Raw genomic sequence first — 24,736 nt, forward strand, 5'->3', positions numbered from 1 at the left:
TTAGACCATCTCTTGGCCAGTCTCATGTGAGCAAAATTCTGTGGTGCTTAAACTCCTCTTAAGCTCATTCTCAACACTGTCATCTTCATGGTTGTGGGACCTTTGGTTTGTTTGTTTTAAGCAGTGCTTATTATCTCTGAGCACTCTTCTGGAATAGCAAAAGAATAACGCTCCACAAGAGGAAATCACTTGGTCCCACTAAAAAAATCAGATGCTACCTCTGTGTAAACACTTACTTTTTAAAGAAAGTTGTGCACTGATTTCAAAACCACAGCCTCTTCCTTTCTAATAAATTTTGCGTACAAAAGATTTATACTTGATATTTTGACTTGAACCTGCCATGAAAGGTTTTTGCCCGCTTACTGATGGGAAGCAGTGTATCTTGTAGGTACTTCTCCTTCATCAGTCCAAGGGAGGAGGCTTTTTGGTAAATACTAGTTAGCTTGTTTCCAGTAGCCAATTCTGTATTTGCAGTCATCTTCATCTGGAAAATGTTACTTTGCTCTATACCAGGATTCTTATGGTAGGGAGGATCTGCCAAATGCTTCCCTGGTCAGGGGGGGTACTGTCACGCTCTTCTAGACGGCTTATAAGCTCTTTCTGGGCAGCTGAACTGGCTTATTTGTACTTGGTTTTTTGTTGTTGGGTTCTCTCTTTCTCTCTTTCTTTCTCTCTCTCTTTCTCCCTTTCTCTCTCCCTCTCCCTCTCCCCCCCTCCTTCTCTTTCTCCTTCTCTTTCTCCTTCTCTTTCTCCTTCTCTTTCTCCTTCTCTTTCTCCTTCTCTTTCTCCTTCTCTTTCTCCTTCTCTTTCTCCTTCTCTTTCTCCTTCTCTTTCTCCTTCTCTTTCTCCTTCTCTTTCTCTCTCTCTCCTTTTTCCTTCTTTTTCAATCAAGCCTTGCTTGCACTAACTAACTGTTCCTGTTAACAGCTTCCAACCTGGGTGGAACAAGCTGCCCCTTTGTCCAGAGCCCAATCTGGTATCATGATAGGGAAAGGCAAGGAGCACAACTTGGCCGTAGTGCACAGAGAAAGAGAAATAAAGGGAAAGTGCCAAACTCTACATGATGTTTGGTTATAGCTGATGATGAATGAAAGTGTGCTCACTTTTAAGTATACTAAACAACATGCTGATTATTTGTTGGGGGAACAGAAAGTTGCTCAAGTGGTTGGTCAAAATTCTGCAGTTGGCTTCAGCTGCTGCAGAATTTTAGCCCTGATTTGAGGTGCAAACTGCTTTCCGATGATGTGAACTTTCTAAAGATTAGAAAAGAGGTGAAATCAACATCTTAATTTTAGCTCTCGGGGTTTCTCATGACTTAACACTTATGTCAAAGATAGACAGGTTTTGCAAACATCTGCTTGGAATATCTCTTCTTCTTAAATACAAGAAAAGCCCTTTGCACTTTGTCAGTTCTGCCTGTCTTCTCTCCAGTTGCAGCCTTTTTGTAGTTTGTAAACTAGCTGTGGAGAGGTAGCCAAATAGCATACATATGTGTGTGCATGTATATATATATGCTGGATTTCTCTCTACACTTAAAAACTGAACAAATGTCTGAAAGAGTAAGATATCATCAGCCAATTAGGATAAAAGGAGAATTTAGGGAAAATTTGTTTAATGCATGGCAAAAAACGTAATTGAGGAGGCTTCAGGCAAGGTAGTGGAGAACAAAAAGCAGATGGGAGAGAGGTGGGGGGAGGAAGTAGCTGGGGAGATGTAACATTTCCGATGCTTGGTTCCAATCAGAAATACCTGTCACTATGGAGCTGATCACTTAAAAACTGGGGGGGAAGCTGTGATCAGAGGCATGCTTTGGCTTGTGTGCCCTTCAGTAAATTAGCTTTGCATTCCTATTCCCAATCGTTGCTAAAATAAGAAGTTATGCATAAGGTGAACTGGTTTTGAATTTACAGGATTGTGAAACCTTAAGTGAGCTTTTTACCCTCAACCCTTTCTATTGGCTTCAGAGAGAGATTTGTACAGTATTGGAGGTAAGGGTTATTTTGCCTTCTCTATTGCAAAAGCACGATGTGCATTCTGGACACAAACTTTAGATTGAAAAATGTAGTTGGGGCTGTCAGAATGGCCCTCAGTGGAAAGGCAAAGAAGCTATTAATGGTACATGAGTTAACTGTCAGCAAATAACTGAATACATACAAAGGAAAACCAAATGCTAATAAAAAGGTGTTGTAGAGTTATAACTGGGAAGCAGAGATAGACATATGGCCAAAAGGTTTTCTGGTTTTCAGACCCCTCTGTAAACTTCTACTGCACAATCTGAGAAACCAAACCAATCCTAGATTTTTTTTTACTTAGACATTAGCTTTGCTTAAACTATAACGAGAGACAGTGATTTCAGCACATAGATCTTACATTTCTGATGTCTGTGTGTGTTCTGTTTTTAGTGACCGGTCCCTGAAAGAATCCCATTAGTGCTTGTGTGGCACGCAGTCCTTTAATTCAGCCCTGCATATTGGTCTGACGGAAGCACATACCACAAACTGCTTTTGTTGTTTCACTGTTGCTATTTAGTCTATTAGAACTATTTGCCCTGTAAGAAATGAATGGGAATATTTCCCCTGGGCTCGGACTGTTTCAAAGACACTTTGTTCGGATCATTTGCCACTTTGGTGAATGTTGTTTTCAAAATTGGAAGTCAGCAAATATTTCATTATTAAATGATGCCTCTCTTTAGTGGTGGGTTTTTTTTTTTTTAAAGATGGACGGTAGGAAAACAGATGACCAAAACTGATCTGCAGTGAACGCAAGACTGTACATTGTGTGCTGGCTGGGGGGTAAAAAATGCACTTGCTGGCTTGCTAAATTGAGATAATACTTTGGATGTTGACAGACAGAAAAACAATTAGAGCTGTCGGATGCTTTGCTGACGTGTGTGTTGTCACATGGCGAGATGGCTTGTTTTGTGCCAGTAAATCTGAACTGTTCAACTCTCAGCAAGGTATTAAGTTAATTAATAAAGTTCCTTACGGCTGGGCTTGGAACGTGAGGTCTGTTTATTTATGAAGACAACTGGTCCAGGAATAAACAACGGAGGTCACTGATGGGGCCTGTTAGGTGTTTTCTCAGTCGCTGTTATATTACAGGCTAGTAAAAGACTTTCTTCTGCTTAGTTTATTGGTACATTAAAACGGGGTTACCTGACTGAAGTGTTTCTGTATTTGTACACTGTTAATACTTGTGCAGATAGTAGCTTTCTTTGAAGTATGTCACTTTACGTGGTAAAATGTTTATTTAAAGTCTTTGACCTCTTTGGGTTTGCAGGTGCTTACTAACGTCTCAAAAGACTCTACTTCTGTATACACTGGTATTCTTAAAAGCTGTCACTTTTTTGTTGATTAATTATACGAGCATATTTGAAATCTGGTTTTACTTATACATTTGGACTTATTCATGTTTCTTTTGTTTTCTAAATGGATACATCTGGACAGGGGGTTTGGGGTGCGTGCTGGGCTGACTTTACAGCAGACTTGCTTAGTGCTTGTTCTGTCAACGTGGCGTGCCTGCTCTGGCTCTAATGGGCTTGGAGGTGTGTTGCTGCTGAGCTTGTCAGGTGAAGATCAGTGTGTCTTCTGGATCATGTGTCGATATTTGTCAGCTGCGGAATGAAGTATTTGGTCGTAGAAGGGAAATCATCTTTCCACTCTAGCTTGAGGGCTGCACTAGTACATCTTTTTGATGCAGAAAGAGATGTTCACTTCACCAGGAGAAAGCAGCTCTGATTACACTGTAAAACATGAACTGTACTAAATATTTGCTTCCCGAGTTTTTCCTGCACCATTTCTGCCTCCATGTGCAGTTCTGTTAAATCCATCAGCGTCATCAGATTCCATGTTTCTTTGTAACCCTACTCTGCTTGTCTTTAGTAATGTCCTCTAAATAACTTTCAGGTTTCTTTTACTCTATTCCTGTGTTATCCATTTTCGTAGTACTTAATTCTTCAAAAATATTGTCTGTAGTTTTATCACTTTATCCATGTTGGATTCCCTGAATACATGAGCTTCCTTTATTGGATTATCATGGTTTATTTTTCCTCTATCTGCCCAAATAACCCAGCTCTCTCATTAGTTTTTGGTTTGGGGTTTTTTTGTGGGTTTTGTTGTTGTTGTTTTGTTTTGGGTTTTTTTAAAGAAAAATCTCCATTATTGGTGGTTTGGTTTTTGTTTTGGTTTTGAGGCTGGTTTTTTTTTTTTTTTTAATTCTTGCAGTTGTTACTCTGAAATTTTTGAAATTCAGCATCTCAGCAGTTCTAGCTAGAAATTAACTTTTGTGAGCCATGATGCTAGTGGATCTGTTTAGGCAAAAAAAGAGCAGCTCCTACAAAAGCTGAGCCCATAGCAAAACCATTAGAGTTCAGATCAGTAATTAATCTGGAAGTTAACACTAGATGAACCTTGAGCAGCTTGACCGTTGGTAATAAGACAGCAGAGGGCAAATGGCTGATTGCTAAGTCCTAACCTAGCTCCCTAGGTCTCTAACTTTATTTCTATGCTTCAAAATTTTTCCAGCATTTGAGTGCAGAAAGAGATTTTTGGACTCATGGGATTTTTTCCGTTTCAGAAGAAAGCAACCCTCTGAACATTTTTTTCCATTTACAAACTTTGGGAATTTTCTTTTTTTTAAAATGAAATTGGGAGCTAGTATGCCATACTAGCTGGTATGACTTTGGCGTTACTTCAGTGAAGGCAGCAGAACCATGCTCAAAAGCAAGAACTGGCTAAGCTAGATGGTATGGCTTGCTTTTTGGTTTAGTATCATTGCAGTGCCTATGGAAAAACCCAAGACAACACTTTAGCCAAAGTCTGTTTCCTTATAGAACCAGCACTTCGTTGGCAGGGGTTAAACCACCTCTACAGCACTTTCCCTGATGCATCTCCTTGTTTTAGAGAAAGAAAGAAGCAATCTGCGTGCTTGCTTTCCTTTCTGGGTTTTCCAGTGTTGGTACTAAATGCACAAGTATGTTGGGACCAGGAACCTTCAGCTGCTTCTGTATGGAGAGCAAGGTTGGACTCTCATGGATGGCTGTAATTAAAAATGTTTCCCCCTTGTGTGGCTACGCCACTACCTGCTGGGAATTATTGAACAAACACTGAAAGCATCTATAATCAGTCCCTTGAGACATCCAGGCAGTATATAAAGGAAGAGGGGCAGCTATTACTGGAAACTGTTAGGAGTTTGCTCCGGAGTTGCTTGTTTAATGCTATTTCTTTTGGTGCTTTTTTGTAGTAACTTTGAGTATTTTAGGAAATAAACAGTAATGAAACTTCTGGTATGGCTACAGAATGGGTAGACATTGCTAAAGCAAGGGATGTTTGATTCCTGTTATTATTTTTAAAGAAAGGAGGCTGCGTTGCCTCTTCTACCCAATAGATGTTAAGGTGAATTTGTTAACTTTGTAAATTGGTAATGCCTTACTATAAACACCAGGATTTTTTTCTCTTCTAGCTGCTGAGAGAAGTCTGCTGCATTATCCCTGGTATAGCTGCAAGTATGACTTGACTGATTTGCATTCATGGCTCTTGGATGATCTGGTGAACCATGGAGCTCAAAGTATGGGTGGATGGAGTCCAGAGAATTGTGTGTGGGGTCACCGAAGTCACAACATGCCAGGAAGTTGTAATAGCCCTTGCTCAGGCTATTGGTAAGTAACGCTGTCAGCTGGGTGTCTGGGAACTGGTGTGAAGCTTTTTTTATGAAGCTAAGCTGAGGGGAGGTGGGGTTGCACTCAATATCAGTAGAGCGTGAACATATAATGGACAGTGGGATAACCTTGCAGTGTAAACTTGCAGCCTTTGATTTTTAATCTGCCAGAGAGAGATTAAAAAGAAAGAAAATGAATGCTTTGAAATTTATAAACTTTAATTCACTACAAATGTATTCTCTAAATTATAATATGCTGCTGTTTGTCATTGTAAATACAGCCTGGACTAAAGAAGGTGCTAAACTGTCAATGTTTTGAGTACCAAAAAATTTTAAAGCAGTGCAAAATAATTGGTTGGTTTTCACAAGCTAATGATGTTCATTGAAATTACATACATTGTAAGTATCCCTAGCTATATTGGGAATAGTATAATATAGATCAATGAAATAGATCCTTCAAGTTCTCCTCTTCCTCCTGCAGGCCACATAACTCAGTACTAATGAAAGGGTAACTTGAAGTCTGTTCAGTGTTAGCTATTTGCTGAACAGTTTAGTGGGAAAAAAAAAAATCTTTCAGGCTTCACTACAAGAAAGAACATTCCTTCAGTCTTGTCAGATGATTCTCAGTGATTGAAGGCATCCTGAATAAGCCTCAACTTCATCCTTTCAGTGCTTCCTATGCTGAATCTTATTCTTTGCTAAAATTTTATAATTGGCTTTACATACTACTTAAATTTAGGCATTAAAACCTATGTCTTACCTAAAATTAAATTCATAATTTAAGGGCTAGCTTTTGCATTTGTCAGTATTCCAGCAATTTTGCAAGATTGTATTAGCAGTCTGACTCAATTGCAAAATAGTAATTTTCTAATAAAAAACAACTTAGGGCCATGAATGTCAACTAGATATTCTACCTGTAAGCATTAAGTCAATTTCTCTGAATTTCTGTGATGTTTATTTATTTAAATGTGTACTTCTGAACATCATTTCCATATACTTTCATCTGATGGAGTAGAAGACTGGCAGTTTTTTATGTTATATCTTAAGGGGATTGAACACAGTGCTAGCACATGTACACTCTATCTATACGCATCAAATACCTTTTAATGTTTCATTTAAAAATTGTAGAAAGGCAGTATGTCTCTCAAATCTTGTATTCAATGGTAAACTGCTAAGTGTGCTTTTACTGTTTGTGTTAGTTGCAGCTTTTCATTTAATGATAATTGTTTTACGAATTGCTTGCTTCCATATCTCATTTTCTGCCTTTAGGTTTTTTTAAGACACAATTATGCTAGCATGATTATTTCCTAGTAATGATTAAGAAGCGTTACGTATTTAGAAAAAATAAATAAATAAACTGGTTGTGATAGACTTCTGTTCTTTACTTTGCTTTCAATATCGCTTTCACCCTGTTTCCTTTGCCTCCTCCCCCAAAACAAAACATGTCAGACTCCCAGTTCTAGACAATAATTTAATGTTCTCCTGTGTAATTTCTCTTTGTTTTTTCTGTATCCTCGGTTATTAGCCTGAACTCTGAAAAGACTCCATCAGTCTTGGAAACGCACACAGTTTTTGTCTACTCAGCAGACTTTCTTTTCTGTAACACGTCACTGGTTCATCCTGGGGCATGCGGCTCTGGTTCCATGCAGAGACAAATTTCAGTTGCAACCAGCACCAAATTAAGATAATCCTTTGGAAATTCCTTCCTGAGGCAAATATTCTCTCTAGAAAACACTTAGAGTAATTGCGCTCCAGTTTCTCACTGGGGCTGCTAGGACAATATTAAATGCCGTATAAATTACACTTGCGTGTCTTTGGCAGATAGGGCTTTCCCAACCCTCCTGTCAGGCCATTCATCAGAAAAGCAAACATATGCCTGCTCCTTTGATTTAGCTATAGGTACCAGCTTACCAGGAATATTTGTCCCTTGAATTTGAATGGGAATGTATCCCTCTAGCTTTCACCTGACATTTGGCGGTGGAAAGAAGCCAGTCTTCGTTGGCTTCCTCCTTGGTTGGCTCTGATCTTATTTTCCACTTTGCAGTCTGGCTCCTTCAGCAGTCGCATAGCTTAGCAGGACTCAATATTGTTTTGTCTGTCTGTTGGTCTGTCTGCAAAGTTTTTGAGATACTCCTTTTGTTTTATCGTGTCTTACAGTATATTGCTAGGTCCTTGACTTAAAAAAATACAACACAGACACATAACGCAGTCGGCTTCACTGAGCCTGAAATATGAGCTGCAATAGGTATATTATTTGTGTTGAAGTGCAGTGTCTGGAATATCTGCAAATTAACTTATTTTACAGCCATGTCCACTGAAGAAAGCACAAGCCAAAGATACTTGGATTAAAACATCCATAGTTCAAGAAGCTTCTCATGGACAACCTGAAGCTGCCTCTGTTTTAGAGATGTGAAAAGTAAAGCTTTACAAGGTATTTCAAAAATAGGAAAATCAAAAGTATTATAGAATGGGCTGTGGTTGGAAGGCACCTCTGAACATCATCTAGTCCAACTCTGCTGCTTAAAGCAGGTACAGCTAGAGCAGGTTGCTCGGGACCATGTGCAGTTGGGTTTGAATATGGCCAAGTATGGAGCTCTGCTGCCTCTCTGGGCTACCTGTTCCGGTGTTCAGTCACCCTCGCAGTAGGAGGGGTTTTTTCCTTATGTTTAAATGGCATTTCTTGTATTTCAAGAAATTTCTTTTGCTGTCACTTGATCAAATGCAGGGCCATGTCTCCTGATCTCCCACTGTGATAAGAGCAACAAAAAGGTTTCCGCCTATTTACTTTCCAACTCCTCCCCTTAAGTCATGGAAATTCAGTAATAACTTTCTTCAGGATACAAAGGGGTTTGGGGTTTTTTTCCTCTAGATGCAAAGACAAGGACTCATGTTCTAGGGCCATTTTAGCCAAACAAAAATAGCAAGTCATGCTGGGTTGTGCCCCTTTGTAGGAGGTTCTGTCCCATACCCAGAGTGTAGCTTAATGCTTTGGCAGTGGAGTTCTGTCACTTAACTTGCCTAGCTAATGCTCCTTGACCTATTCCTTACAAATTGGTATCTGCCACTATTAACTCTTTCAGGGGGAAGGCCTGCATATGTCTCTTCCTTTGAGGCTGTACATTGGATGGATAACATTTATGTTACCTGTTCTTGTGCTATGAACTGCTTCTCCTGTTGCCCATCTCTTGATCATTGAGGAATAGGAACGGATTCTACTCCAAGTTTCTGTACAAATTAGGTTTTTAAATTTCTGTTTGGCTTGAAGTTAAAGAGTTTGAATTAACTCTCAAATAAACCTCATTCTTTAAAACAAAAAGAAAATAAGAGTTGCTTCTTCTGAGGATCCCAGCAAAGCTTATTTTAAAAATACACGTATATATATTGTATTGAATGCGAGAGAGAATAATTCCAATTGGATATAATTTTGGATACTGTAATTGATTGTGTCTCTAACTTAGAAGGAGTTAGAAATGCTTTAGCTGGAGGGAGAGTCTCTGGAATTCTGTTCAAGACAGGCATAAAACTATCCAGTTACAAGTTTCCAGAGAGTGAAATCACCTCCCACTGGGATCTTGAAGAACACTTGATATTACCTTTTATGAGTTTTATCCAGGGCTGCTTTATTTCTTTTTTTTAAACTCAAGCTGCTTACAAATTACAAAGCGGAAGATTTGACCTTATAATACAAATAAGAGGAGTTACCATTTCATCATGAGAAACTAAGCCCTCACCAAAATGTAAAAATATAGCACAGCACACAGTTTAAATGAAGAACCATGAGTCTTGTTTTAAAAATATTTTTGCCAGGAGAGATGAGCTCGATTTTATCACATCCATCATTGTCTATTTTAAAAATGTCTATTTGACAGCAAATTCTGCCTGTTTTTCTGCTTCCACTAGCTTTTCTCTGCATTCTGTGAAAATCATGCCAGAATGGCTTCATATAAATGTGGTTTTCTTATTTTGATTCCTTTTCTTAATTTGGGCAACTGAAAAACAAGTTAAAAAAAAGTTATTGATACTTTTCAACTGCATGTATGATGAGATGGTTGGTGAATCTGGTCAGGGATCTGTTTTGCAAAGTAGTATATGGACTTGCGGTCGAGTGTGTGAGCATAGCGGCTCCTCTCGAAAACTCATTGTAATACTGAGAGGAAAAACAGATGGTATCCTAAAAGAAAGTAAGCTAATGATGTTAGCTGATAGTTTAGGCAAATGTAGTTTAACTACGAAGATTTTTTTTTTTCTTAAATTGGCTTTTACTGGTTGTTTTCCATTCAAATCTACAAAATAAAAATCTTCCAAAGGAATATGGTGATGAATAGCACAGTCACAAATATACTCGCCCTGTTTCTTCAGAAGTGTTCTTCTCTCAGTTCCAGCCCCTGTGATGATTTTTAATGCATTTGTTGCGATTTCTTCTTCCTCTGGAGACTAGAGTGCGTCTTCTATACTCAGAATGACGTTTGTTTCCTAGAAAGAGAATATTTCAGTCTAGAGATGTGAAGCTTGAATTTCTCACCAAAGTGCACTTTTGTTTTCTGCCTTCCCCATAATTTTCTGTGGCAAATAATTAAAATGGCAGACTTGCTTTAAATAGTGCTGTGGATTTTGGTTTTCTGGCTGTAGCACAATATCAGGAGAATATGAGCAACATTTCACTGAACAAGAAGTACAGCTGTCTCTCTTTAAAATTAAACAAATGCAGCTGTCAATTTTTTTATTGCAGTTGAATATTTTTCCTCAAAGATAAATGGGGTGTATTTATGAAAATAAAGCACAGATTTGTTCATGCTGTTTCAAACATGCGTTAAAGCGTTGTAAGGCTCAGCCAGAGCTGTATCTGGAAAAATCGCATCACTTCGTTGTTGTCTCTTCTTATGTTTGTCCCTTCCTCCAAATAATTTCTGCTAAAACAAGTGCCAGAGCTGGCTGTCAGACACTTTGAGAGAGAGAAAAGAGTCTGAGGTTGAATTGAATTGTAGCGCTGAGTCTGAAGAGCATTAGAAAAAGGGAACAATTCTTGTTGTGTACAAACTAAAGTTTTTAAACATTGAATTAATCATGTAGTTTACTGCTAAGAATCACTTAAAACTTGTGTTATTTTTGACCCCAAAATTTCATTCGGTGCTGCTTCAAATAGCAACGTTAAGAGGGATAATAAGAAGTACAAGAAAGCTGCACGCTGTGGTGATCCCATGCTGTGATCATATAAACTTTATGGTTCAGAAATCTAGTGACAGTAACCTTGCTGAAAGGCATGGTGCTTGGGTGGGATGATTTGTTGCCACCTTTAATGATGTGGTATGTCTAGCGTAGCGGTGGCATGTGCACCGAGACCTGGGCTGCTTTATCTGCTTTGCCACGTCTTGCTGTTTGACCTCGGCCAAACCGCTCCTCCGCATTGTTTTACCTATTTAGGAAACGGGCCTAAAATAAATGTGGTATCTCAGGGTGCTTGGATGAAAGGCAGTTGAAAGGATGAAATGACTATAAATGCTTTGTTTTGTCAGATTATGATAAACTCTTGTATATGCTTTTGTTGAGCAAAAGGATAATAGTAATAAACTAAGACTTCAGTCCTGATAAAGACACACAACCATACTGTGAGCACAGCTGGACCTAGTGAACTAGGCAGACTGCCCTCACTCTCGTTAGACTTGAGCCTATATATCTCTATGGGCATGTTTTCCTAGGATTGGACCCCTTCTCTGATCTTCATTGTTTTCCTATGGTATGCATACACATGTGTGCAAAATACGGCACGAGTTAAGAAATCCAAGTAACGCAAGCTCTAACCTCTATTTTAAAGGCTTTCTTACTCTTAATCTTACTTGGGTATTTAATGAGTTCTCAGGTAGCTAAAATGTTTTTTGGGGTTTTGTTTTTTTTTTTTTTTTTTTTTTTAATTGCTATGGATGTTAATTTAAGTATCACATAATGAATGAAATGTCAGCTTCATATTTCAAAGATACTGAGTTCAAATCATACTGGGTTTATTAAAATTGCCAGCAATTATTTATCTATCGGTGCTGTTAAAGATTCAGGAGTTAATGCTGTTGCCCCTTTGGTAAGGCAGGGTATTTTTTCCCACGTGTTTCACATGTTAAGAGTTCTTACAAGATTTTTACCCATGTAAAATTATTTTTCTTTATATTGCCTTGTTAAGGAAGACAGCACCCGGCTGCCTAGGGCTAGAGGGCTATCTCTGGGAAACCAACGTGGTCGGAAAGCTGTAGCCAGGCTGGGGAGCGGGTACATTTGTCAGGGTCCCCCAGAGCTCTAGGCAGTCTGGGTTTGGCTTGACTGTGTGTTGGAGTACCTGGCTTTACCTCCATGGAAACCTGCACGCAGACAGGCGACAGTATGTATATTCTCACTAGGCACTATTGCAAGTTTGGCATGTTAATTCAGATTTAGCTCAAGAGCAAGACTAGTACAGCTTCCTTTTTCGTTTGGCTGTCCTAAAACTTGCATGTAAGACAGAAGTTGCATTTTCTTTTTTTGGACTCTGTCCAGAATGCCACCTTGCAGGGAAGGTCTTTGGCACAGCTGCTGTACAGCAGCAGGAGTGGTGGGATCCCTGGGAAGAATGGGAGCTAGGAGCAGGCGTGCCAGAGAGCAACTCCCCTGGCACCAAGTGCATCCTGGCGGTCTTGGGGAAAGAGGAGAAACTGGGAGCAAGACCACATGACCTCTAGTGACAAAGGCCTGCTCTTGCCCACCCTAGCCCCTTCCCTAGGGAAGGAGAGGTGCCCCCATGTTTAAGACTGCTCATCTAGCCACCTTTCCCAGAAATAATATGAGACCAGGGCAATGACTCACCTGCTTGCACTGACTCACTGCTGTAGGTCCTGGCTGTGAAGCATGGGAGACACTTAATGAAAAGGTGGATCTTACTTGGTGCTTGAAATAAACTTTTGTAGCCTGACTGGAAAGATAAGGCATAGATATGTTTTTACATGGTGTATTGTGCTACCTGCATACACAAAAAAGAAGTAGAAATGCTTTGCATGTAAAGGATGATGCACTTTTGGGAGGGAGAAAACGGATGAATCATTTCTCTCCTGAAAAACAGTATTGATGACCTCTCAGGTTACAGTCCTGTCAAAGGTGTTGCATGAGAAACACTGCTGCTGCTACTTTCCTTTGGAATTTCATTTTGATTTTCGGCAGCAGAAATAGCCACTCATGTCTACTGTGTTAGCTGCAAATATTAAAGCATATAGAGAAGCTTAAAGTGAATAATAGTTATGTGAGTCCTACTACCTTCATGGAGTGTAATTTAAAAGTCCGCCTCTTGAGAGTCTAAAAAAAAAAATGTTCAATTACCTTGTTCCTATATTTCATTAGTTTAATCACCATTCATTGTAACGGAACCTGCGTTTAAATTACCAAATTACATCAATCCCAAACTAAAACTACAGTGGTTGGGCACGTGACATGGGCACTCAGGTCCAGAGCTTGCTGTTTGGCTGTACAGCAGAGCAGTGGCTGATCCAGGATACTGGCTGTAGTTAGCTCTTTAATGTCTCATTGATCAAGCGATAACCGGTGGCATTAGAGCTGGGTTCAAACCACTCGTGACAGCTAGTTGCAGGCTATCAGAACATCAGCATTCTGGAGTCCATATATTTCCTTTTTTGATCTCTTTCTCGCTTCTAAAATAAAAGATTGTTTTGAAGAGGTTCCTGTATTAATAGAACTTGTGATAAGTTTGTATGCTTAGGTAGCTGTAGGTGTAAACTTAACCTGTTAACCTTGACACTGGCCCTTTGTGTAGATGCAGTGTGCTTAATATATGTAAATATATACCTACTTCTGTTATAGCTTGTCACTTGCTGTCTTGCAAAACAGATACAAATTCTTGATGATTGTTTTGAGATGGTAATATTATATGGTCCATGTGGGGGACCGTTATATGGTCAGTGGGTCCATACAGAGTATGAATGAGAAGTAGCTGACCAGTGAAGGGGGTGTAGAGGCTCTGTGCTTTCTCCAGCCCCCGAGTTGCTGTTTTCTGAAGAGGGAACCATAGAACACAGCACTGCTGGTGCTTGTTTGGGGCTGTCTGGATTGTTTTCTCTACCATTCTCATTGGCACAAGGCTTTGATAGAAGTATAAAAAAAAAAAAAAGGGTCTAATGTGTTCTAATAAAAAGTTTGTTTTCAGACGTTGTAAGGGATCCACTAACAAGGCACATACCTATGTGAACATTGGTACAATAACTAAAGCTGTGCTTTGGTAGCTCCTTGAATTGACTGCTTAACTGCTCATCTAACTTTACCTGGAAATACTTCATAAATCCGTATGAGATTCAATGTCTTAAATATACAATTGGGAAAAACACACTATGGTTTAATCAGTGTCAGACATTGCTGATAAGGAGCCTGTTACATGATACAACAGTAACTAATTTTTAAAATTATAAAGGTTTGCATGAATGAGGAAGGACTGAGCTCTGCCAGGTGCTGTATAAGCACAAAGAATCTCTATTTCAGAAAGCTTATGGACAACATACAAGACAAGCAGCAGCATGCAGGCATTGAACTGTTCTTTGTCAACAACCTGAGCAACCTACTTTCTCTCTGTCAATAGTAACACATCAAACCGAGCAGTTTGTTATAAGGATGCCTGTGTTCTGAAATGTTCTGTCATTAGTTTTGAATTAACTCATTTACCCTTTCATTTGTGAATTAATCCCTTCTAATGCAAGCAAACATCACAGTTGTGGTTGTCCAGGTTTTGTTAATCTGCATCATACATAGGCTGAATACAGTAAACCTAGGTAATGATCTCAGATGAGGACAGCTTTTAGACTAGTAGTGAACTCCAGGTGTGGTTATTGAACTGTGTAAGTATTACTGCTACAAAACACTTTCTTTTATGTGGACCTTGAGTGCCGAGTTCATTATTTAGGACTGCATGTTGATTTGGACCCCTAAGCTAAGATGGAAACAATTCTTGGCAAGTGCCTTGCTTAATTCCTTGATTCCTTTTTGGTCGAGATTGTTAGCTTTATTCCCCTCCCCCACTTTCTTTTTTTTTGCCTCTTGTTACATTTCTTCTAAGTAGTGCATTTAATAGCAAAGTGAATAGAAATTGCATGCTGATCACTCCCCTAGTGGTACATACTCTTGTTTACAATTTCAAGACTACTTTGAACTTGGCTGCTTCTGACACAAGAACATTAGTAGCATTACCATGATTACAAGCTGAAAGCTGAAAGCTTTTAAGATTAGCAAAATAGAGTGGTAAAATGCAACCTTTGTCCTGGGTTCTGTGGTATGTTTCTACTTCATTTTTCTTCTCCAGGATTTTATTGTTACTATGCTATGGCAAACAGCACTAGGTTTATTTTTCCTATAACAACACCGATGCCTACTACAAACTATAAATCTTCATGGATCAATGGACAATACTGTGGGTTGGCAAAAATCTCTGACTTTGTATCTTGGTGTAGTAAACTTGTTTTTTAAGTACTTTATTACAATAAAGTTTAAATCTGTTTCTGAGAGCGTTGGCCAAGCATGTTGGTATGCCGATAGAGATTTTTTTTTTTCCCCCCCGTCTTCTTTTTTTTTCCCAGTGCTTACCTCAAGTCATTTATTTATAAGGCATTCAGGGGGATGGATTGCTGTTCCCATGCTGCTTGCCTTGTTTTGCTGACTTCTCTCAGTCCAGTCTTCATGTACTCCTTCAGCTCTCACTCCTAACTTGGAAGTGAACATGGACGTTTTGGTTTCTTGTTTGGCCAGCTAACTACCACTAGTATGACCCATGAGCCAAAGCAGCCTGTTCTCTAGGCAGTGCCTATGCAGCTGATTTTTGTTGTTGTTCTTTGCATCGTGAGCTAATTGTGAGAAAGTGAGATCAGAGGAACCATTTCCAACACAGTAGCTATATCCTGGGAAGCTCTTCACGAGGCTGCTCTGACAATACCAGATTTTAGGGGGCTGCATAGGGTGTTAATCACCACAGTGGAGCTTGTCTCCTACAAATTTGAGGTGGGGAGTCTGTGCGAGTGTTGTGGTTGGAGGCCAGAGGCAGTTCTCCACCCTGAGATTAGGATATTTTTGTTCTTTTGGGAAAAGTGCAGTGGTTGGGCGGGTGACGTAAGTAAAGAAAATGCATCAAATGGGTTACCACTAATAACTACATTTGTTCTAACCCTCACTCCATAGTTGCATATGGGACAGGTATTTTAGGTATTTATGTGCTGAAATAAATCCTCATTTGAATTATGATCTATCATGGAAATGGATATATGTAATGCATTAAAATAGCTATGATGTTTTTGAGGTTAATGGCAATTGTGGAGCTGTTCAGAAGTTCATCAGGATCACATGCTTTAAAAGCAGTTGATCTTTCACATCTTTTTGTAAACAATGTTGCGGTTTTTAAGTGAAGTCACTTTCATGGTAAGGGAAGCTCTCTTCTGCATTTGGAGAATGCTGTATCTCAGGCTAGTAAGGGTGTTTAGAAGAAGTAAAAATAGTGGAAAACCTCAAATGCTGCATTTTTGTAGCATTCAAAGTATCCTATAAGGGGTCTCAGAGGAAAAAGACTGCTAAGCTGAATTCAAGTATGTTTGGTAGCAGCACAGAAGCAGCCATAGACGTAAGTTGTACTTCCCCCTACCCTAAAAGTAAACCGTATTGCATTCGTTGTACAGCTAGCTGTCAATACAGAGGTCAGAAAACATCACGGCAGTTATTAAAGGATTCGAGCTTCTTCCTGAAGGCTGTGTACCCGGGGGGGGGGCTTGTGAGCTGCTGTAACAGATGGGGAGTCTGCCCAGGGGGCCCAAGTTGCTCGTTTCCAATTCGGGCAGCCTCTGCTGCCCTCGTCCCAGTGCTGTGCTCCGTGAAGGTTTGTCACGCCAGCAGCGCTGCCACGGGCCACGTGAGCTGGCATAGTGCTGCTGTGGCCCCGAGCCGGCTTTACCCAGTGTCTGAACTAACTGGGGGGGCACGAAGGCTCAGTCAGTCATTAACAGTCGCCTCTCTGATTGATGGTAGAGTTTAAAAGCAAACGCACTGTCTCCAAATTTTGATTTTTCAAAGGCTGTATGAAGGATGTGAAACTCTTTCTATTCTTCTTTTCTTCCTCTAGGGATGTATATTGCATGTATTTCTTTGCCAGATATCAGCATCGCGAGGTCACTTGCTTTAATTTCAGTGACTTCAAATCGGAAAGAAGCCCCGACGTTGCGCAGTTTCGCTCGCGTGTGCCATGTCCATCAGTACTCGCTTGTTCAGTTACTGCTCTATGTGGAGAGGATTTTCCTGAGCTAATTTACGGTTGAAATAAGTAATGTGTAGGCGCCGCGCTCAGCTCAGTAAATGAAGGAGCATTTACTCTAACACAAGAAAACGCACTAAGAAGAGTCGGCGGCTGCTCCCCTCTGTGGGAGCGCCGTGCCCGTGCCCGCGCACGCAAACACCTCTGAGGTGGCTCCGCAGAGCAGCGCGCGGGTCCTGCCTCCGCCGTTTCTGCTCTCCTTGCAGCAGCTCCTGCACGCCCAGCCTTGCGCACCCACCCCACACACAAACACCCCGCGGCCCCCTGTTCCCCAGCGGCCCGGGCCGGGCCCGCTTGAGAGCGGCGGCGGGCGGCGCCCACGGCCCGGGCCGGCCCCGCCTGGCGCCCGGCGCTGTCGCTGTCCGGCAGCGCCCCCTGGCGGCCCGCGCGGCTGACGGCTGTGCTTGCCTTGCAGGTCGTACCGGCAGGTACACGCTGATCGAGAAATGGCGGGACACGGAGAGGCACCTGGCACCGCACGAAAACCCCATCGTGTCGCTGAACAAGTGGGGGCAGTACGCGAGCGACGTGCAGCTGATCCTGCGCCGCACCGGGCCCTCTCTGAGCGAGCGGCCGACTTCGGACAGCGTGGCTCGCATCCCGGAGAGGACTCTGTACCGGCAAAGCTTACCTCCCCTGGCCAAGCTGAGGCCTCCCAGCGACAAATCCATGAAGAGGAGGGAGCCGAAAAGGAAGTCCCTCACCTTCACCGGGGGGGCCAAAGGGTTAATGGACATCTTTGGGAAAAGCAAAGAATCCGAGTTCAAGCAAAAGGTGCTCAACAACTGTAAAACAACAGCGGACGAGTTGAAGAAATTGATCCACCTCCAGACGGAGAAACTTCAGTGCATTGAGAAACAGCTGGAGTCCAACGAAGCCGAGATCCGCTACTGGGAACAAAAGTATAACTCCAGCCTGGAAGAAGAAATCCTGAAGCTAGAGCAGAAGATCAAAAGGAACGAAGTGGAGATTGAAGAGGAAGAGTTCTGGGAAAACGAGCTGCAGATCGAACAGGAGAACGAAAAACAGCTGAAGGAGCAGCTGCAGGAGATGAGGCAGAGGATCCTGGAGTGCGAGAGCAAGCTGAAGGACTACGTGTCTCAGATCCACAACATGGAAAGTGGCCTTGAAGCAGAGAAGTTACAGCGGGAAGTTCAAGAGTCCCAAGTGAATGAAGAAGAGGTCAAGGAAAAGATCGAGAAGGTGAAGGGTGAAATTGATATTCAGGGCCAGCAGAGTCTGAGATTGGAAAATGGCATCAAAGCTGTAGAAAGGTCTTTGGGCCAAGCTACCAAACGGTTACAGGTAAGAATGTCCTTTTTATCCATAGCAAAGAAAAGTCAAAGACCTGACTGTAACAAATTTCTCTTACACAGCTTTGGAGCCCATGAAAGAAAACACAAGAGAGTTTCCACAGGGAAGTTGGGTAAAAGGAGGAAAGTGTGGCTTTCATTTTCAAATTGCATTTCAGATTTTTTTTTTTTTTTTTTTTTTTTTGAAGAGCAGACAATTTTCATTTCACTTGTATGTGTTTTACTCATTCAAACTACCTGAAAAGAAAAACAGTAGTTAGTTCTTTGTCTCAAGATAAACCAGTAGATGTTTTGGTGGATGAAGGCCTGGGTGGCCTGCAGGGTTAGTGCTGAGTGCCACACCACCTTTCATTTATTTGCGTGCTGGCTCAGTTTCTTTCCCATCAGTTACAGCTTTGGTTTGCTACCTTTCCCTGACTGCCTGGTGACCTCTGAGAAATCACTTGAAGCCTATCTTCACCATGCAGTGGTCCATGAGAAAGAAACACCAGAGCTAATATCAGCCAGACTAGCCGAGGGCAGTATGGCTGCACCCATGGCAACACATCTAGCCAGCTCGCCCTGCTGAGAGGGAGTGCTCGCTAGCTCCAGTGAGGTGCTGCTGTGCTAGCGGGTCTGGGCTGTTTTACACCTCAGGCAGATAACATCTCATGCATGAACAATAGCACATTTATGGCTAACGGGGGATTGTTGTACTGCTGGGTGCTAAACGGGACCATAGTACTCTCGGCCTAACACCTTTAAAAGTATTAGTCTTCAAACCCCTGTTGATTTGGAGTTAGATATCTTGAAGATTTAGGTCCTAGATCTTGGCCGCTCAGTGCTTCATATTGTTAAATTTCAGGGAAATTTGCACAATCGTAGCCTTTTCTGAGGCTAAACTTCTGATTCTTGCTAGGTTTGTCTGCCACCAAAATAGATGAATTAAAAAGAATGGTCCAAAAGCAGCACCTGGATAGATGGATGTAGAGCTAAAATAACTGTTAGCTTACAGGACTTTTGTTTTAAAGAATAGCATCTCCCTTTTCCTGTCTGACTTCCTGGTGTTCAGGATTTTATTTTCTCTACACCTGAGGCATTTGTGGCACATGTCAAAAGAGAATCCAGTCTCTGGTTCCTTGCTAAAGTTAATGATATCACTTGGAACTTGACAGAGCATGAAAGAATAAATATAAATGGAAATCCAGCTGCTAGCTGCATGAGGTGAAGGAAAGATTGTGACTCCTGGGCTTTTAATGTGCCACGTAAGATAGGACTGAGACACCACACATCAGTTTGAGTTGCGATTCTTGCTGTATTCCTGGGATTCACAGTTACTGTGTTCCACAGTGCTGCAGTTGCAGTAAGGTGATTCTGCTGTGAATATGTAAAGGGACTTTGCATCCTTACCTGTGAGCACCTAGAACCGTGTCAGTATAAGCTGTCTTTACTAAATGAGGAGGGAAAAAATTGTAATCTTTTCACCCAAAGCAAAATGGATGAAAACTGTAAGCAGGTTTGGCCATATTTATCCATCCTAAGTTTCCAGACACACTGCGCTTAAGGATTTGCGCTAACAGAAAGCATCAAGTCCTCTTTATATATTTTACCTATCCTCAGTAACACTCAGTGAGACTATGATTGAGTTCAAAATCTTTCTTGCTTTGTTTTTTTCATAGGCTAGGGTTTCACTTTCTCGGGAAAGTTCCCATTAAATTCAGATCTTCCAAGCTTGTTCTAAATCTAAAGGTGCACTAATCTGGAAGTCCAGGAGAAAATAAACTCAGCTCTGTATTACACAGTTTTGGGGGGAGGAAATAGAGAAATATTTTCTTGCATGCTGGAAGTTAAATATTAATATTCATAGAACTGCTAATTTGAAACTAGAAAAGTTGAGCATGGGTGTTTTTGTAGACCTTTCAGTAAGGAAGGAAAGAAAATTTTGGTTCACTAGATTTCAAGTGATAAGAACAGGAAGGTGGCATTTTTTAGTACCATGTGAGAAATTTCTAGTAATTTGTCCTACCTCTTCTCTTTCATTCCTTTTCTCTAGCCACCTCAATAACATTACTTTCCAACAATATAAAGCTATGTTCAGTTAAGGATCAGATGCAGTACTCTGCTGTCCCTGTTTCTAGAGAAATATTTTAAATGAAAAAAAAGAAAAAAACAAAAACAACAACAAAAAAAATCCCACCCTTCTTCAGGTAAAAGATCTCACTAAAGTTTCACGATTAGATACTAAATTTAAGAGCTCAAACCAGTAGGATTTGGGGTGATACTTCACATTTTCACCTTATTTCCTGTGAAAGCTGAGAAATGTCAAGAACAAGTTATTTATGATATTAGTTCTGCTAACCTGTGTATTTCAGTGATACAGGGTTTTTAAAAAAACTGAATTCCCTTCAGTGGCAACTTTGTTACAATCTCAGAAAAGATGGAGCTGTAGGATTAACAGTGTAGTAAGTAAAGACAGTTGAGAATTTCCTGTGTCCCAAGTGCCCAGTTGCAGAGTCTAATAGGCCTAAAATAAATTGAAGAATTTTTCTGTAGAATTGTCTTACAATTTGGAGGTGGCCTGGTTTCCATTTCTCAGTGCAGTTTCTCCGAAAGCTCGTAGCCAATGAATGGAAACACAAGTGTACCACGGGAAGCTGAGACCAACCACATGATATGCATTGACTGAACAGGTCAAACACACACATCAGTGACAAAGCAATTGGCATTTAAAAGGTCCTAATTGAGACATCAGAGCAGTTGTGTTAATTTTCTTACTAACTATTGAATTCAGCCTCAACTGTGACCTTACTGCAACTTTAAAATGAATAAGGGCTGTGCTGTTGGGGACTGTTCCTAGAACAGATCCATGAATCCCCAATCCTTGTGTGAGTGTTCATGTATAATTCTGCTTACACAAGATAATTAGGGTAATCCATCTCCTGCCAAAATGAGGATGTAGCAGTATGCACTGCATGGAAATGCCCACAGACGTGCTGCCTGGCATCTGGGTAGCTAGCCCATCCCCTGTGTGGCCAAATAGGTGAAGCCCATCCTGGCTGTGGAAGAGTACCACATGCAGCTCTCTGCTAATGAGGCTGAATCTGTGCAAGTGTGCGGGAAATAACTGTATTCTAAGACTGTCGTAATCTGTCAGAGCTGTAGGTTTTGTATATCATGCTGGAATTACAGAGCATTGAGGAAGACCCTAAATGATCATCTTCTGTGCTTGTGAAGGGGTGGTGAACCAGCCAGGATTTGGCCTCGTTGTACAAAACACAGTATGCTTGCAGAGTGAGAGAGTTCTGCTCATAAAAACTTATGCTCTAAATAGAAAATGCAAAAAAATAAGAAGAGAAGGGAATTATTCTCCTTTTAGGAACAGAAGAACTAAATGAGCTGTCCAGGTCATGCTGGACACTTCTGGCAGAGCTAAGATTTGGTGCCAGACTGATGCTCAGCTGATGTTTTTTTTCAGAGTGCTCACTATTACCTTTATTTGCTCACATCTGTTGTGGCAAAGTTTTCCCAGGTGATATGAGAAACATCTGCTAGTCATCCAAGAAGCAATATAAACAGACCAGTAGTAACCCCTAATAAGTAATAGTGATCGTTGATTCGCTGTCTAAATTATGAGAGTAAAATACCTTTCAACTCTTCCGTTTACATTTGAATTTAAAAATCGGAGGCTTTCTCATCAAAAGGAGAAGTGTTAGTTGCCCAGTTGCAAATAGAGTCTTGAAATGCTGCTTTATGCTCGCTGCTGCTCAGCAGATGTTTTGTCTTTCCTCGCAGGACAGGGAACAAGAACTGGAGCAACTGACAAAGGAGCTGCGACAGGTCAATCTCCAACAGTTCATCCAGCAAACAGGAACAAAGGTCACGGTGCTGCCAGCAGACCCCATTGAGGTGGAGGCCCCGCATGTGGAGCTCGAGAGAGGTGCAGCACTCAGAATGCTTTTGGTGGGCAGGAGAAGGGGATGGCAATGTGTTTACCTGCTGCATTACTGCTAGCACTCGTACATAAGTGAATCATCTGTTAGCGAAGAAGTTAGCAAAATATTAAGAAAGCACAGTGTCAAATACTTCTTTTCATTCCAAGGGTTTAGCAAGCTATAAATAAAGTGCAGTATGTAGATAACGTCTCTCCCACTGTGCCTGGGCATGTGTTTGTCCCATCAGTAACCCATTATGTCAGTAGCTTTCAAGTATGGCCACCATGGCTGTAAGCGTGTAAGCTGGCACGCAACGTGATTGCATGCATGACATTGCTGTTCATCTGGGTTCTTCCTCTTCTGGGGCATGTGTTGTCAAAGTAGAAAAAGGAATGTGTCTGGATCTCGAGAAATCCCAGACAGCAGCCTCATGGGAATAGGAGCTCATCCAGCTGGGCTGCCAGCCATCCAGAAGTCCGGCACAGATGGCTGTTACGGCATGTGCAAATTGACTTTGTCCCTAGTGAGATCAGTGCATGCTGCACATGCCCACATCTGAATTCAGAATTTCCTAGACAGAAACATGGGAGCACTTTGAATGCGTGTCACAACTGTGGCACAAGCAGACGCTCCTTTGCTGTGGCTTGGCCTCTGCTGTGGTGCGCTTTACCCAGTACCCTGCTTGCAAGGGGCCTGTTTCTCTCAGCATTCTCCTTAGCTAGTTCTGTCCCTCCTCTCAGAAAACTTTCTAACCAAAAGGCATTGGGAGGGTAGGGAGGTGGGGAGAGAAGACAAGACAACCAGGCCTTATATGTCAGCACTGGTATAAAGTTTCTCTTAAGTGGGCAGGAAGCTGAAGCTTTGAGTTATGTATAGGTACAAGCTCTTTCTGCGTGTTGCTGTATAAAAGTATTGCATGTATCCATGTGCATGTTCCTTGTGGGAGGGTAATTCTATTGAGCAGGTGTATCTTTCTGTTTTGAAATGAGTAGGAGGCGTGCACCTTAGATCTCATTACTTCCTAGTCAGGCATTTGAATTTTTTGTTGCATGTGGTGTTAGTTTTTCTATACTGCACTAAGCAGGAAGAAGAGAGGTGTTCTACAGATCACCCATGATGATGACTTTTCTAACTGCCCTTTTTCTTGTGCAGAGCCAACATTTCAGTCTGGGTCACTGAAGCGCCCTGGCTCATCGAGGCAGCTCCCCAGTAACCTTCGGATTCTACAGAATCCCCTGTCGTCTGGTTTTAACCCGGAGGGCATTTATGTATGACAGTACATACCTCTTCTGGAGAGGACCTAGCAAGGTACCCTGGACAAGATACACTTTTGTTTTATTCTGCCAATGATGAATGGAAGAAGATTAATTTTTTTTTTAATTAAGCCACCGTATGTTTTTTTTCTTCTTCCTCCAACACACCACTTGGAGCCATACCCTGTGCACTGATGCTAAACAGACAGAGGAACTGTCTCGATTCGTAATTGGCAAGGATGAACTTGCTGTCAACACAGCTAGAGTGCAAAAACCTTGATTCGTTTTTGCCACTTCAGAAGTGTTTGGGAAAGTATTGTTCCATGTATAGGCATAAATAAAAGACTGAGGGTGAAGAAAACCATGTATGCAACTTACCTGAGGTTTAATTTATTCCCTTTGATCAACGGACGTGTGAATGTTGACCTTTTATATTTTTATTTTTAACTTGTGAATAATCACGTATGGCTGTATGTCAGTCTGACAAGGTGACTTTAATTTGCGTGTACAACCATCTACCATTTGTTCAAGTACAAAAACTTGCAATGCAGAGTTCTGGGGAGTGCTGAACCATTAAAATGGTTTGTCACCACTGACTTTGTTAATTTCTGTTGTGGGTCATAATATGCCATGTTCCATCCATTGCTACCTTTTAAGGCTTGAAAAGTGAGCTTGTGGGATTTACTTGCTGTTGAATCTGCCTTGAATGAAGCACCTAGTGTTCAAAAGATTTATGAAATTTAAACCTTGGCTTGGTAAAAATATTTCCAGCATATGATTGAGGATGCACTAGTTAGATGATATTTTATTATATAGAATGTATATTTGAAATATTTTGCCACATTGTATATGCCTTTTGAGAAAAGAACAATGTAAGAAGTTGTCTTCATATATCTTACCAAAAGAGAGTAGGAGGCTTTCACTGTGTGTGATTTTGTACTTTATTTTTTCCACTAGCCATTACAGTGTTCTTGTTCTGCGGTAAATCTTGTTGGAGGAGAAAAAAAACACAAAACAAATGAGCATTCTCTTCCAAAATTCACTCAAGTTTTGTAGAGGGAAGAAACCTGGCAGAGTCCCATGAAGTCAATAGCAGAGCTTCTACTGACTTGAGTGGGGCCAGGATTTCATTCCAGGTCCCCAGTGCTAAATGGTAGACGTTTAGCCTCTTTGAAAGATGTATTGCTGCTTAGTCACTTACAGAATATAAAGCTTACAAACAGGAAATTCACACATTTGATAGTAATTTTTTACAAAAAAATGTGAAAAGAGAACATTATTGTATCTTGATGTCACTCT

General features: G+C 41.0%; 1 protein-coding gene across 6 annotated transcripts in view; it reads left to right on the forward strand.

Annotated features, from left to right (window-relative positions):
- RASSF8 (Ras association domain family member 8) overlaps window positions 1–24,359 on the forward strand; it is an 89,647-nt gene extending 65,288 nt beyond the window's left edge. For 3 of the 6 annotated variants that reach the window (XM_075506664.1, XM_075506673.1, XM_075506681.1), the window contains exons 4-7: window positions 5,469–5,656; window positions 17,376–18,265; window positions 22,045–22,189; window positions 23,337–24,359. In XM_075506664.1, the coding sequence (XP_075362779.1) occupies window positions 5,554–5,656; window positions 17,376–18,265; window positions 22,045–22,189; window positions 23,337–23,458 (1,260 nt within the window). In that variant the 5' untranslated portion in view covers window positions 5,469–5,553 and the 3' untranslated portion in view covers window positions 23,459–24,359. Of the gene's footprint in view, window positions 1–5,460; window positions 5,657–17,375; window positions 18,266–22,044; window positions 22,190–23,336 lie in introns of all 6 variants that reach the window. The other 3 variants (XM_075506692.1, XM_075506701.1, XM_075506709.1) reach the window with 1 other exon arrangement.
- The last annotated feature ends 377 nt before the right edge of the window (window positions 24,360–24,736 follow it).

This window comes from Mycteria americana, chromosome 1 (genome assembly GCF_035582795.1).
Source record: "Mycteria americana isolate JAX WOST 10 ecotype Jacksonville Zoo and Gardens chromosome 1, USCA_MyAme_1.0, whole genome shotgun sequence".
Lineage (NCBI taxonomy): Eukaryota > Metazoa > Chordata > Aves > Ciconiiformes > Ciconiidae > Mycteria > Mycteria americana.